At 39.3% G+C, this 16,314-nt stretch overlaps 1 protein-coding gene across 2 annotated transcripts in view; it reads left to right on the forward strand.

Annotated features, from left to right (window-relative positions):
* Positions 1 to 16,314, forward strand: part of TAX1BP1 (Tax1 binding protein 1) — a 68,817-nt gene that overhangs the window by 17,930 nt on the left and 34,573 nt on the right. For both annotated transcript variants that reach the window (XM_036758706.1, XM_036758707.1), the window contains exon 5: positions 6,893 to 7,051. In XM_036758706.1, the coding sequence (XP_036614601.1) occupies positions 6,893 to 7,051 (159 nt within the window). The remainder of the gene's footprint in view (positions 1 to 6,892; positions 7,052 to 16,314) is intronic.

A 16,314-nucleotide genomic window follows, 5' to 3' on the forward strand; every position in this document is an offset into this window, starting at 1 on the left:
CCCCCACCCTATTTGTGCCAGCCTGGGATCTGCCCACTATAGTATTCCTGGCAGTGGGAGGGAGCCCATAGGCAGCGGCCTGGTGGTTTCACAGTGGTCAGCTTTAGCTGTTTGTCATTATTCTTTCTGTTTCTGTTATTAGAGTCATTGCAGAGCCTTGTTTTCCTGAGTCTGCTTACTTCAGTCTGTACCAGGGTCTTCCCGTGCTTCTTTGTAGTTGCCATCGCTCATTGTTTCTTTCAGTGCAGTGATGCTTCATTACTTTCATATACTAAGGTTCACTTGGTCAGACCCCAGGGGGTGGCATTTATTTTGTTTTCTGTTCTTTGTTGCCACAAAAGGTGCAAATATTTTGGTGTATGTGTGGCTTTTCTTTTGGTCATTAGCCTCCTTGGAATGTAGGCTTATTTGCATGTGAGTTTACTTCCAGCCTAATTATTTTGAGAGTTCAGAATGTAGAAAATAGACGCCTCCTCTTTTTAAAAAACCAGTGGTAGATATGTTTTTGTAGAAATATGTAAGGCTAAGAAAGCTAGAAGAAACTAATATTTTTCTTGGGAATCCTTCCATTTTTTTCCCCCCACTCCCGAAATTCCTGTCTTATCTTATATAAATAAATTTTACTTTTATAGGGTGGCTAAAACATTTTGTAGTGACAGCTGCTTAATGATCAAGGTTTTTAGCCTGGGATTTGATAGTTCTCAAAGACTGAAACAAACCTTCCCTCTTGAGAAGAATGTTGTTATGGCTGATAATGAACAGCTTGTTGGGTACTCCTTAGACCACCCTGACTTCAGGAACTCTACCAAACTCCTACAGTTTTGGCATTTAGTGCTTTCGATGCTTATTTCTTTCTGCTTCTCCTAAGTAATTGTGTGAAGTGGCAAAAATTTTGTCAGTTCATCCTCATCTAATATGATGGTTTTATAGAAAGAAATTTGAATCTATTAGCTTGTTAGGTAGATTTCCTTCTGTGTCCTCTATATTCCTTTTAGAATGTCGGCCTGGAATTAGAATGGCCACAGTTATGTGGGCATATAGTTTAGACTCTTTTTTAAACAGATAAAGATGAATCACATGTATGTGTAAGCAATAGGGTGGTCCTCTAAGGACCCAACACTGGTTCCACACCGACCAAACTGATTTTGTTCTCAAATCAGGCGTAGGATCAATCAGCATCTCCTTTACCACTCCATCCCACAGAAATGTAATCTTCTTGAGGGTAGCAGGTTTTGCTTTTTTTTCCTCTCGATCTCCAACACCTAGCATAGTGCTTTCCACACAATCTAAACAAGCAGAACCAAAGATGCAGAGATACCAATAAAACAGTCTGTTCTCAGGGAAGCTGCATTCCATTAGGGAGAACATAGGAACACGATTAAGTCAACACAAAATATCTAAGTGTGTATGGAGTAAATCATTTGTGGAGACTGTGAAGCAGAAGGGACCATGCAGTGGAAAGTGACTTTTCCAAAGGTCACACAGGAAGGTCGCAGCAGAGCAAAGACAGAAAGCCCTTTGTCTTTGAGGGCTTTTTTAAGCTTTTTTGAAGTCTCTCCTTTTAAGGAAAATGTAATGGTGTATTTAAAATAAAAAACAATGCACCCTAAATCTACATATTCCACTTAAAAATAAATTGCAATATTGTAAATAAATTAGGGGGCTCATCAGGCCTGTGATTACGTTGGTGTCATCAGTAACCAGTGAGGAAACGCCCTTTACCAAAGCAGATCTCTAGTGCATTCTGTGACAGGAACTCAGGCGTTGCCAGTGGTCCCAAGAGGTCAAGTGATTGGTCCAGGGTCACTGAGCCAGCCTGTATCAGAGGTGTGACTTAAACTCAGATCTTTGACTATGAGGCTGGTACTCTGTTCAGTGTGCTAGGTATCAAACATGCAGCCACAGGCAGCCCTCAATACTCCTCCATGCCACCTGTACTAGATTAAGATGTAATGGGGGAGTGTTCAATATGTAAACAAAAATTTAGTAAAACACAGATAACACAGCATTCTAAAGCTAAGTCCTCCTGGTGGCTGCAGGGATTCTTGAGCTGTCTGAGTGGCCAGTCTGACTTAGTGGTCACTCCAAAGTCACTCTCAAGGCAGTTAAAGCTCATAGGTTCTCAGTGGTACTCCGAGGACAAGTACAGTCCTAATGGCTCCAGCTCGCTCTGGACCTTGGGGATGTTCTGTGTTCATTGACAAGCTCTGAAAACTTGCTTCAGAAGCCAAGAACTTCCTAATGGCTGCATTTTCCTACAGTACAATTCCACAAGCCAGTGAGGCAGCATTCCCCAGCCTGGGACCCTGGTGGGAGAGATGATTTCTAAGGGCCTCCTGGCTCTAAACAGCTTGCAGGTTCTGCACTCTTTTTACTCTAGAACATTCCCCCACAGTGCTCACCGTTCCCCTCTTCTCCCATGGGTGAGTTCTTCTGGGAGCATTGGGCAGAGAGCCCAAGTCAGCCTTCCTTCCTTCTCCAGGCCCTATTCAGGACTTCAGAAGGATGCCTCCCCCTGCCCTCTTGAGCTCTGTCTTGTACATCATCTTCCTCCATTAGAATGGAAGCTCCTTGAGGACAGGACCTGTCTTTTTGCTTGTATTTGTATCTCCAACATTTAGCACAATGCCTGGCACATAGTAGGTGCTTAAATGTCAATGTGACAAATGGTTATAGGATGTGGAATTTCTATGATTTCATAAAAGATCTCTTATGTAATGTATGAGAGTATATAGAGCCTATGGAGGGTGCACAGTCCATTCTCCTTATTTGACAGATGGGTGGGAATGTACGAGGTCCCCTCGCTACTGCTGATGTTAGCTATGTTCCAGGCACTGTTACGATCATTTAATCCTCACAACAATCCTGTTAGTGTTATGAGGCAAATAAAAGTGAAGTGATTTGCTCACACAGCTACAGTGTCTTCAGTGTCTGAGGCTGGATTTGAATTCAGTTCTTCCTGACTGCAGGTCCTGTGTGCTATCCACTGTACCACCAAGCTGCCCCTAAGTAGAGCTGGGACTAGAAGCCAGTCTGTCGACTTCTGAATGGCTGCTCCTTTTACTTGACTGGAGCGCTGCGTCAAATAAGACCAAGAAATTCTTGCTAAGATTTGCTTGAGTTTTTCCTCTGCAAGTTGAGTCTGCCCTCAGATTTGCTTCCAAGGGATATGTCATATTATTGATAAAAATGGATCCCCTTAAGATGGAGGTAGGAAAGAGAAAATTCTGTGAGTAATGATTTTCCAGTATTTAAAGATCATACACATTTTTCCCAATTTATGTACACTCTGACATTTATTTTCCTGTGTGGGTTTAAATAAATACAGGAATAAATTTCCGAGCAGCCCTTTTGCCTTTTTCACGAGCCCAAATGAATACTCCAAAGGGCCGACCGCATTGGGAAGAACAGATGATTACCCTTGGTTTGGATCGCTAACAACACTCTAAGAATAAGTGCCCCTTAATATAAGTGTTGTCTCTCTGACTTCTGTAATTTGAACAAGGAAATGAACACAGGTTCTCCCAAGCCCTGTTTTAGTTTCAAACTTGTGGGAGGGAGGTCTCTTGCAAGAAAAGAGGTTTTTGTTTTTAACTGGGAGAGAAAAAGTGAGAAGTCAGGGCTGAAAGGTCTCCTTCTGGGCTAAGATAGACTTTGTGGTATCTGTGCTAATTTGCTACAGTTTTAGACATTGCCAAACACATTAACAATAAGAAATGTTGAGTCCTTAGAGAATCTTGCATCAGTGTGGGTACGAATTGTCTTCATAGACAAGAAGAGAGAAAAAGAAGACCAAGCCTAAACTCTTGGAGATACCGAGCTTGATGGTGAGCCATTCAGGGAGACTGAGGGAGGAGCATTCAGAAAGGAGGAGAATCAGTAGAGAGCAGTGTTTGAGAGAGATTCCAGGAGGGGGAGACTGTCATTGATTTGGAAAGCTGAAGGAAGATCAGGCCATAGAAGTGAGCAATTAAAAGCTCAGTGAGAAATCTGAAAAAGCAGTTTCTGAGAAGGTGTGGGGTCAGTAGCCATGTTCTCTGTTCCAAGGGGCTGAGGAGTCAGGAGATGAGGAAGTAGAGGCTATGAGTATAGATTCCTTTGAATTTTAACAATTAATTTTTTCCCAATTGCATGTCAAAACAATTTTTAACCTTTTTATAATGTCGAGTTCCAAATTCTCTCTCATCCTCCATTTCCTCCCCTGTCATCGAGAAGGCAAGCAATTTAATAAAGGTTATAAATGTGCAGTCACGTAAAACATTTCCATATTAGTCATGTTGTGAAAGAAAATGAACAAAAAAAACCCCAAGAAAAATAAAGTAAAACTGTGCTTTGGCATTCAGATTCCATCTGTTCCTTCTTTTGAGGTGGATAGCATTTTTCATCATAGGTCCTTTAGAATTGTCTTAGATCTTTAAATTGCTGGGAATAGCTAAGTCATTCCCAGTTGGTCATTGGACAGTATTGCTGTTCATTTGTACAATGTCCTCCTGCTCACTTTACTTCGCATCAGTTCATCTAAGTGTTTCTAAGATTTTCTGAAATCTGCCTGCTCTCATCATTCCTTATGGAACATAGTATTCTATCACAATCAAATGCCACAAGTTCTTCAGCCATTCACCAACTGATGAACATCCCCTCAATTTCCAAGTATTTGCCACAACAAAAAGAGCTGCTATAAATATTTTTGTCCATATATAGGTCCTTTTCCTCTTTTTAAAATATCTCTTTGGGATACAAACCTAGTATTTATGGGTCAAAAGGTATAGCTGCTATACCATCTATCTACAAATACATACATGCATATACATAACACACACATATAAATACATACACATACACACTATACTATACTGTAGCCCTTTGGGTATAGTTTCAAATTGCTCTCCAGAATGGTTAAATTCCACCAACAGGGCATTAGTTTCCCAAATTTCCCACATTCCCTCCAACATTTGTCATTTTTCTTTTGTGCCATCTTAGCCATTCTGAAAGGTGTGAGGTGGTACCTCAGAGTTGTTTTAATTTGCGTTTCTCTGTTAGTGATTTAGAACATTTTTTCATATAACTATAGATACCTTTAATTTCTGTATCTGAAAACTGCCTGTTCATATCCTCTGACCATTCATCAATTGGGGAATGACTTTTATAGTATTATAACTTTGACTTAGTTCCTGATATATTTGAGAGATGAGCTTTTATCGGAGAAACTTGCAGTAATATTTCCCCCTCATTTTTGCTTTCTTTCTAATCTTGGCTGCATTGGTTTTGTTTGTGCAAAAACAGTATAGACTCTTTTTACAAGAGTATATAGGAATGTAGCTTTAAGGGGAATGGCAAAGATAAAGGGACCTTTTGAGGTATTGAAGTAGGGGAGATGAAGGCACTGAGGACTGATGACCTCAGTTTTTGTAAATGAGAAAGTCGGGTTATCTGCTGGAGGATGGAGTGGAGTTGAGGACTAAATTTTACTGCCCTCATTTTGGATAGTATGATTGCTCATCAGTGATGAATCAGAGGCTTAAGACCCAGACTTTTTATTGGATCCAGTTTGGATTCTATTGTGAGGAGTATGCTCCCTTTGGTTATGTGCCTGGCAGGGCTAAAGAGAAGAGTTCTGCAGGGGTCAGGTATAAGATCTATTTAGGAGAAAGTCAGGCATGCCAAATGAGCTCAGTGTCCCTTTTGGCACTAAATTCCCATTATCTGTGCTTGTCTTTTTTCTGAAGTTCCCATGACTTAGAAATGCTTGACAAATATTTCTAGTTTGCAGGGAGACTGGCCCTGAAGCCCAGTCAGATGACTGTATCAGTTGTTGATTGTTTTGTGCTTAGTTCAAAGATCATGGGGTCCTGATCTAGAACTGGAAGGCACCTCATCTAGTCCAGCTTTGTAGATGAAGAAGCTGGGTCTAGGACAATCAGTGGACTTGCCCAAGGTCACAGATATCAAGCAGTAGAGGTGGGGCCTGCTCCCAGGTCCTCCACTTCTGGGGCCAGTGCTCTTTGCTCTGGGCCAGGCTGCCCCGGAGGGGTTCAGTGTAATGCAGCTGTACTGACTGACATTTGGTTCCCACGGCGACTCTGAGGGGGAGGATGTGGTGCGGTTCTCCTAGAGCCTCAGTTTCCTTATTTGTAAAGTAGTGCCAATATCTGTACTTTGTACCATAGAAGGTACTTGTGGTGATCAGGTAGGATAATGTGTGTGAAAGCCTTCCCGTTTCTGGGGCACAAGTGGGGATCCTAGTCAGTGTCTCTTAGGGTGACATTGAGAGGGTGATTAACCTGAGAGACACTGTAGTGGAATCTGACAGACTTGAGCTCAGTTCATCTTTGTGCTGGGCAGCTCTTTAAGAAAGTCTGGTTGCAGAGCAGGTGCTAATCTGCATTGGTAGATAGAATTTTCTCACTGGGAAGGGTGCCTGTGGCATCCATGCAATAGATTTGAATATCCTCAAGGGCCATAGTTTTGTTTTGGAATTTCAACTCAGAGTCAGAGTCGTAATTAGGGTTAACATGGTGGTGTCTTGCAAATAGAAGGTTCATTAATAATTGTTTTGAATTAAATCTACCTTGGCCACATCATTTTGCTTGAAGTATGCTTTGTTGATGTTGAAGCCATAGTCGGATGTCTTATTTCCTTCAGTATATAGACTTTATTGTTCTTAATAACATTTCTTGCTAATGCCAAGATTTCTTTTTCTGTTTAATGTTGGGATTATGAAAGGATTTTTCCAGATGAGGGTTGTCAGAGGTTTTTGGCATAAAGAATTTAGAGACTGTGGTTTCTAGTAACACTCCCTTCATTATTGTAGCAAAACAACAAACTTCAGAAAATAAAACTTGTTTTGAAGTGTGAAAAATGTTAATTTATATAAGATTTCTTTGTTTTGTAGTTCAAAATTGAGAAAACAATGAAAGAAAAAGAAGAGCTGTTGAAGGTAACCAGTGTCCTGGAGAAGGAGACTTCGCAGCTCAGAGAGCAGGTTGGAAGCCTGGAAAAGGAACTTAGCAGTGAAAAGGAGAGATGTGACCAGCTGCAAGTGGAATACAAGGTGAGGCGAGTACAAGGAAGCCACCTTTTCCAAGCACCAATTAAATGGGGCAAAAACAAACTATGGAAAAACACACTCAGATAGACATCTAGGCAAGAATAGGTCAGCCCCTATTAACCTGCTGCCACAGCTCCTTTTATGTTATAAAACGGTTAAAATACTTCAGACTTTTGGTACCAGGCTTGGTAAGGCAGTTCATGACAACTGTTTCCAGATGTTTTGACAGTAATTGCAGCGTTCAGGATAGAAAACCAATTTTTGTCTTTGCTTTTGAAATATTATGAACTATTAACACACCGAGAAAAGAGATCATAAAATAAGGCAATTAAAAACAATTGCTTCTCAGAAAAGAAGAATTTGGTAAATTAACCTAGGAAGTGGATGGAGTAAGGGAGATGAATTTTTGTAATTTTTGATCATAAAAATCAGTTTGAAGCACTTTAATGGACACCTGATTTAAGCTTAATTCCTTCAATTCTATTAAAGCTGAAAAATATGAGATACAGAAAAGCATAGAGTGGCTTCATTAAAGGCTGTGTGTTTAAATTGGAAGAGCAAAAACAATGAATAAATGTAAAAGTTTACAAAACTTAGATACAATTATTATGAATACTGACATTTAATATTTTTAGAGTACCGAATGACCATTTAGATAGTGAACAACAGCTGGGAGGGTATTTAGGACAAAGATTTACAAAAGAATTGCTTGGAGAATGTGTGAGAATTTGAAAATTTTGGAAGAGTTTAATCAGAGTGTCCTGTGCCATTGCCTGATTGGAGGCAGAAGACAGTTTATGTCCTTTCTCTCTCCTGCAATAGAATGACTTCAGTTTACTGCTTTAGACATTAAATATCTTCTGAAGCTTCTTTTAATTTGGTAGAAATAACAGTGGACATTTGGAGAGCTCTTTTAGGTTTTACAAAGTAGGTGTACATAATTATCTGATTTGTTCCTTCCCAACAGCCTTATGAGGTTAAAATTGAAGGTATTATATCCATTTTATAGATGAGGAAAACGAGGCTCAGATAAGTTAATTGATTTCCTGAGGTCATACAACTAATTGCCAGAGGTGGTGGGATTTGTATTTGTTCTAATTTGATTTTGAAGTGCAATCTGGTCTTCATAGAAAGATACTACCTATAGAAACCTCTCAAGAATTAGATATATGTTTAGGCAAAATGGAGCATGAAGAAAATTTATTAAGGTAATCATATTTTCTAACTGACTTAAAGTGCAAATGTAAGCCTGCGTTCTACATGAAAATATTTTGCCTCTCCCTTCCTAAGACACAATGGATTTATATATAAGTACTGAAAAATTTTTTAAGAATTGTAAATTTGGAAGGAAAGCTATAAATGATTAATAACATGGTGTTGCAAAAGTCTTAGCAGTTTTAAGCTATTAAAAACTTAGTAATGTTGTCCCTGAAACTTAATGGTGTCCCAAAAGTCTTCATTCACGTTTAAGTTTTAGTGACTTAAAAGTGCATAAAGATTTTTGGGATACCATGTATAGGTACCCCTTTGATTTATGCAGTAAACTTTTTATTAGAAAATTGTCTAGACATTGAATAGTTCTAAATGCAATAGGAGAATGGCTGTTGTGATTCTTTTCATAAAATGGGTAATTTTTATGGGAACAAATTAGTGACTTAAAATAATTATTCTGTAATTACAAGGTAACATCTGGATGTTCACATCCAGTGTTCTTGAATGTTCGGTCAGCCTCTTACTGAAAATATTAGTAATGCCGTACGGTATGTCTCGTGCAGATATGTATAAAAATGGTTTAGAAAGATAAAAAAGTGCCTTGAGGTCAGAACTCCTATTTTTTTTTCATGGCCCCAAAGCTTTGCAATCCACAGGTAAAGGAGTGGAGTTGAGAAATGTGCCCTCAATAGCTGCTCCTTCCTTCAGTGGTAAGAATCCAGTTGCTGCTTTAAATCTTGTGAGCAGTGTCAAGGACAAATCATTCTGCTTCAGAGATGACCTCGGGGGGAATTGGTGGCTATTTTAAAACAGGAAAAAAGAAGGGTTGTGGGGGAAGCATCTATTCTGAATTTTTCTTCTCCATTTGTATGGGGAAGCAACACAAAGGGAGTGAAGTCATGTGGTTAGTTTGATACAAAATATACCTTCTGGTGTATATTTCAGGAATTTAGCTCTTAGAGACCTTGGCTTATATGCTGTTTATATTTTTTAAATGATTTGTATTTGTCATCACTTGAAGCTGCTGTTAGAAGTCATATTTTAGGGTGGGGGCAATACTAAATCACCTGGAACATAGCCACAGACCTTGACTTGGGCCCAAATGACCATTGGGCAGTGAAGATAATCTCCTTCATAGAGCCCATGTATTTTATTCCTATCGGAAGGCTTGGGTGACTCTCCTCAAAGTAGTGGGTTGTTTTTAAGGCAGCAGATTAGAGGCTCAAGAATATTAAATCCAGGAAACAGCTAGAGAAGCTCAGTCAACATTTTAGGTTGTGTGGATAGGGTGGAATATTCAGAGTAAGATCAGACCAAGAATCACACACATTTTGGCAGCCTTTGAGGAGAACAGAATCTTAGTATAGAAGAGACTTAAGAAATAGATTTCTTCTTTACAGATAGATGTTTATAAGCGCACCAAATGTACCTGTAATCACTGCCAGTGGCATTTCCTAGTCTTTTGATTTCTTATAGTTTTTTCCACTATATTGAAACATAATTGATATTTATAATAAATAATCTGATTGTGGTGTCAGTCAGTAAGCATTGCTTACTGTACCTTACTTACAGTGCTCTGTGCCAGGCACTGGGTTAAGTACTAGAAAAAGCCCCCTGCCCTCACGGAGCACACAGTCTAGTGGGGGAGAGCGGCAAATAGCTATGTATAGGAGCTCACAGTCTAGTGAGGGAGACAGGCAAACAGCTATGTACAGGATCAGCAGAGGGAAGGCACAAGACTTAAGATTGAGAGGGAAAGTCTTCCTTTAGAAGGGAAGATTTTGTTTGGGATTTAAAGGAAGCCTGGGAAGCCAGGAGGCAGAGAAGACATGAAGAGGGAGAGTGTTCCAGGCATAAGGAGCAGCCAGGGAAGATGGCAGCAGTGGAGAGATGGGGTGTTGTGACTGGTGTCCTTGGGTGGAAGCATGATGGGAATAAGGTATAAGAAGCCTGGAAAGGTGGGAGGAGTGTGGTTATGAAGGGCTTTGGATGTATTCGATCTTGGAGGCAATAGGAAGCTCATTGTACCTAAGCTGATGCAGTGGAAAGAGCCCTGAATGTGGAATGGAATTACTGGTTTCAAATCTCAACTCATTGTTTCCTGCCCATGAAACTTTGGACAAGTTGTTTTCTGTAGCCTCTTATTGTTCCTTTTTATTCATTCATTCATTCATTTATTCATTTATTTTTGGAGGGGGGAAGGCAGGGCTATTGGGGTTAAGTGACAGTATCTTTCTTTTAGAGAGACATCAAGCACATCATACGTTTTAGAGGCTCTGAGGATTCTGCAGGGGAGCAGCAGGAATTGAAATTTCAAGGGCAATGGAACAGCGTTCTCTGGAGCCTTGGGTCTAAGCAAAAAAAAAAAAGGTTCTGAGATGGCTAGAGATTTGTTTTCAGGTTAGGTCACCTCCAGCTCACCTTTGGGGATTGAAAAGGATTCATTGCTGTTCTTTGACTAGCTACAGCAAGGTCCTGATTAATGCAACTAAGCAACCTTGTGAACTGATCATGTGCACTCAGATTTGCACTGTTGGACATTGTAATTATGTAAAATCTGGCCATTGGTTCCAGCCCAGTGGAAATATGCAGTGTGAATCCAAAGCTTGCAATCTTTTCATGGGATCTGTATTCATACTAATTAGGACCTGGCTGTTTGTAATTGCAGGGTACCTTCTCTGTACCAAACGGATGTCTAGGAGGCATCCAACATCCTCAGGGTTCAGGACCATTGCCATTTGACTTCTTGTTGCTGCTGTTAGCCTCCAAGGGTTGACCAGAATCCTTGATCACAGGGCCCCTGGAGAAAAAAAAAGCAACTCAAAACCAGACCTTTAGGTGAAAGTTGTTACCTTAACCTCCAGATCACGCTCCTCAGTCTAATATTCCTACATAATCTCTCCCTCTCTTACATATTAAGCAGCTTTTTTTCTTGCTGCTTTCTACCATGAACCTCCTCTTGCCATCTTTGCAGGCCAGACTTTTCATTTTCTGTTGTCTGTCTCATACTTAAACTACTACCTCTGCCTAAAAAGAATAATTTTTTCTTCATGAAGCCGTACTCTCCTAACTATACTAGCCAACTTGTGCCCTCTGCCTCTAAATTCCTATATGTATATTCAGTCTGTTCCATGTAATCCACCACTTGTTGCATGTGTTCTTGTCTTGTCTGATTAAAACATGCCTGATGTATTTTGTCTTTGCAGCGTGGTTGGGGGGAAGCAGGCCTTTTCTCTATGTCATTCATTTCCCTAATGGCACTTGTCCAGTCCTGGCTCCTTGCAGGTGCCCAGTATATTCTTGAAGTGACTCTGATGATCAAGAGAATATCCTGTGGTCATATTACAAATTCACCTGATAATCACATTCCTATTATGTAAAGGGATTAAAATAATTCAGAGGCTTGTTTTTATATTCATCACCTGCTTTTTGATTTGCCCTAGTTTCTCATAGGCTGTGAACGTAGCCTAAGTTGTGTAGTTGTTAAAGGTGATTCATATTATAGACCCACATAGCATGCATTTGCATTCATTTATCACATTCGAGTTATTTATATATTACTAAGTTTATATCAGGTGTCCAGTATTTTTAGCTTTGGAGAAGGAATGGCAAACCACTCCAGTATCTTTTCCAAGAAAACCCTTGGACAGTGTGGTGCTCAGGGTCATAAAGAGTCAGACATGACTGAGCAACAACAAATATAATTCAAATTTGGGGCAGCTAGGTGGCGCCACTGTGCGTAGAACACTGGGCTTGGGATCAGGAAGACAACTTTTCATGAGTTCAAATCCACCCTCAGGTATTTACTAGCTAGGTGATCCTGGTCAAGCCACTTAACTCTGTTTGCCTCAGTTAATGAGCTGGAGAAGGAAATGGCAAACTAATCCAATATCTTTGCCGAGAAAACCTGAAATGAGGTCGTGGAGAGCTGGACAGGACTGAAGAATGACTGAACAACAACTAAAAATATTTTTAGATTATGTTCTGAACCAGCTCATACCTTTAGCCATTATTCTAGGAAGGGAGGTAGTGCAAATGGGAAGGATTGTTGGGGGCGAGGCATTTTCAGAGATGAAGAAAATTGAAGTAGAATTGTAAAACATGTAGCTGAAGCAGCCAGTAGTTAATTAAGCTTCAGTTAATAGACATGAGCCCATTACTAGTAACTCAGAATAGGAAGAGAAAAAAATGAAAACAGAAGAATTTTCCAAGGGTTTGTTTATTACATATGCAAATGTCATAAGAGATTTACTGGGGCTCATTCTAAATAAGAACAAACTTGATATAATCAGGTTGTTGAAACATCAGCACTGCCTTCTTGTCACTTGTATTGATGAGTCACACCTTGACTATTAAAGTCTTTTATGTAGCAATTTTGAAACATTTTAGAGCTTTTCACCAGGCAATCTTGATCATTTTTAAGATACTTTTTTGGGTATGGTTTTGGTTATTAAGGATATGATGACTTTCTATGTACTCAACATTACTGTATGGTACCAATGTAGCAAACATTATCAAACCCTGCGGAGAATGCTGTGTTAGGCATTGGAGAGAGATGAGATTTTAATAAAATATGGTTTCTATAAGAAACCTCAATGAATTTTTAGCTTTTTTAGCAGCAATAGTTATAATACATAATACCATGTTAGAATTAGAAAATAAAATGCTGTGTGAGATTTGAAGGTAAATAGAGGGATCTACCCAAAGGGATTGGGGAAGGTTCCATTTGTTAGGTTTTCACAGATGACTGGAGAGGGATGGGCCTTCTAGATACAGGTAGCCACTGGAGCGCACTGGGCTGCAGGCCAGCTGGTCTGCTTGATGTTTTGTATTCCATCTTCTCTTTGGCACCTTTCTACAGGCTGGCCTTCCCTCCATGCCTAGAATGTTCTTCTACTCACTTCCCTTCAAGGCTGAGCTCATGGATGATCCCCCTGCAGGAGGCCTTTCTAGTTAGTGGTCCTGTCTCCATGAAGTTCCTATATATTCACTTTGCATATATCTTGTAAATTACTTCACTATGTGCTTTCCCCCAGTACAAATAAAAATAAGCTTCTTGAGGGCAGGGGTGGTTTTGGTTTTGTCTTTTTATTCCTAGTACCTAACAATTGTGGGTGTTTCTTAACTGTTTAAACTGAATTCTTTTTTTTTTTAATTCAATTTAATTTTACTTTCAGTTCTGAATTCTCTCCCTCTCACCTCCCCCTCTCCCACACATTGAGAAAGCAAGAGAAACAACCTCATTACAAATATGTATAGTCAGGCAAACAATTCTGCATTAGCTGTGTCCAAAATACATATGCTTCAATCTGCACTCTTGAGTCCTGTCTGGAGTTGTGATATGTTTCATCATGAGTGCTCTGGAGCTGTAATTAGCTCCATTGCTTTAATCAGTATTCCTGAATCTTTCAGTTATTTGTCTGCACAGGATTGTTGTTGCATAAATCGTCCTCTTGATTCTGTTTACACACACAAATCTTTCTGAAATCATCTCTTATCTTATAACATAGTAGTATTTTTTTTCTCTCTCTGTCTCTCTCACTCTCACACACACACACACACACACACACACACACACACACACACACCCCATAAATTATTCAGCCAAAAACATCCCCTTACTTTATAATTTGTTGTTGCTATGAAAAGAGCTGCTATAAATATTTTGGTACTTATGGGTCCTTTTCCTCTTTATTGTTTTATTTTGCATTTTTCTAAAAGTGATAGAGCATTTTTTCGTATGACTATTTGTAGTTTGAATTTTTTCCTCTGAAAACTGCCTGTTCATATTTGACCATTTATCAATTGGAGGGTGACTTTTGTACTTATAAATTTGAATCTATTCCCTTTATATTTTAGAAATGAGACCTTTATCTGATGAACTTGCTACAAATATTACTTTCTCACTTACCTGATTCACTTCTAATTTTAATTGCATTTGTTTTACTCTGTAAAGACTTTTTAACTTCTGTAATCAGAATTGTGCTTTTTATTTCCTGTGAACTTCTCTGTCTTTTGTGTGGCCTTGAATTCATCCACATCTAAATATCTGGCAGTTATTTTCTTATATGCCCCTCCAATTTGTTTGTGATGTCACCCTTTATGTCTAAATCATGCACACAGAGCTTATTTTGGTAGATGGTGTGAGATGTGGCTCTCGACCTAGCTTCTGCCAGACTATGTTCCAATTTTCCCAAAGATTTTGGTTCAGTAGTGAGTTCTTGCCCCCTAGTAGCTGGGATCTTTGGTAAAATGACTTTTTAAGGTATTTAAACGAGGGAAGGTTACCAAAAGCTTGGTAAAAAGTCTCAGACCTTATTGTTACCATAGAAGAAAGGTCAAAGAACCTGAATATACACGTCATTATTCTCTTTCCGCTGAATTTCTCTGAGAACAATAATACACATGGAGTGAAGGCTGCAGCTCTGCTATGCCCCCATTTCACAATTGTCCAAATGTGACATCCTCTTATTGTTTGTTGGTGGTCAAAACAAAACGAAATCCCCAATTTTTGATTTAGTAGAACATAAGACTGTAACAGTTCTGCAGTAAGATGTTTCTATCAAAATCATTCCTTTGAAGAAGTAACAGTGGAAATAACTCTGACCTGCTGATGAGTAATATTAACATAATCATAAGCCAATGAGATTTATGCTAGGTAAAGGTTTTTCTCCAGGAAGATGTCCAGTACAGAGTCCAAATGGATGTGAGAAATGTATAGGGGGGTCCTTCATGTGTTCTTTTGGGGGATGACATTGAGGTGATTGCATCAAGCTTCTGAACCTTACAGGACTTAACTAGATGTGAATCATACTGAGGATGAGTTCAGCCTAACTATCCACTCTAGAAAAACCAGGCGGGCAGACATGCTTATTGTCCAGCCTGTGATGTGCTGTTCATAATGGGTATGGGCAGCTAATCGGGGTCTAGATTCCATAGGCAGAAAGAGAAGAGGCTGTGTGGAGTGTGGGAGGTTCTACTGGGCTTGCCCTGGCTTAGATATCAAGACCACATTCGTATTATACAATGCATTTGGTGTAGAATCCCTTCTTTTGCTATTTTTGTAAGTAGTTTGTGCAATATTGGGATTAATTGTTCTTTGAATGTTGAATAGTATTTACTTGTTACTCTATTTGGCCCTGGAGTTCTTTTCTTTGGGAACTCATTTAAGGCTTGTTCAATTTCTTTTACTGAAATAGAGTTGTTTACATTTTCTTATTTCTTGTTCTGTTGATCTGGGTATTTATATTTTCTAAATATCTGTTTCTTTTAAGTTGTTGGTTTTACTTGTGTAATACATGTAACAATTACATACCCAAACAATTACATACAGGATAAATAGAACATAATCACCAGAGGGAAGGCTCTAGAACTGAAAGAAATTGGGAAGGGCTTCCTGTGGAAGGTGGAATTTAAAGCTAGCACTTGAAGGAAGTCAGGAGGAGGGGGAGCATTCCAGACACGGGTGATAGGTGGTGAAAACCCCCAAAGTGGGAGGTAGAGGAGGGCATCCAGGGTGGTGAAGGGCACTGAGGCCATTCCATATGAGCCAAAGGAAGGGGGGATGTTAATCCTGTAGAAGAGAAGTTTATGAAAACTTTTTGTCAGTGATGTCTTTGGTCCATGTGTAAATCATTCTCATAAAGATTTTGTAAAGCTGAGATTGTAAGAGGGGCCTGTACTTACTGATTGAGTGAATGTGCCAAAATTGATGGCAATGTGGAGTTATTGCATCGAGTTCACGTGAATCTTGCAAAGCGCATCAACTTTTGCATCACAAATGATAGAAATCATATTGAAGATGTTATTTGTTAATATTCCAATTAAATCAAATGTTGAAAATTTCGTTCATTTCATTTCTTGAAAATAATACATTTTTGCCTATGTGTCCAGACTTTAGGAATACCCTGTAGTTTTTGTTGTGCTAGTTGCGAATGTTAACAATTCTTCATTAAAAAGGATTTCTCTCTTTAAAAAAAAGTTATTGGATTACATGCTTTAATTCAGTAACATCATATAAATTTTAAACTTTTTTCTTTCTGCTTTTCCCCCAA

Source organism: Trichosurus vulpecula, chromosome 5 (assembly GCF_011100635.1).
Source record: "Trichosurus vulpecula isolate mTriVul1 chromosome 5, mTriVul1.pri, whole genome shotgun sequence".
Taxonomy (NCBI): Eukaryota; Metazoa; Chordata; class Mammalia; order Diprotodontia; family Phalangeridae; genus Trichosurus; species Trichosurus vulpecula.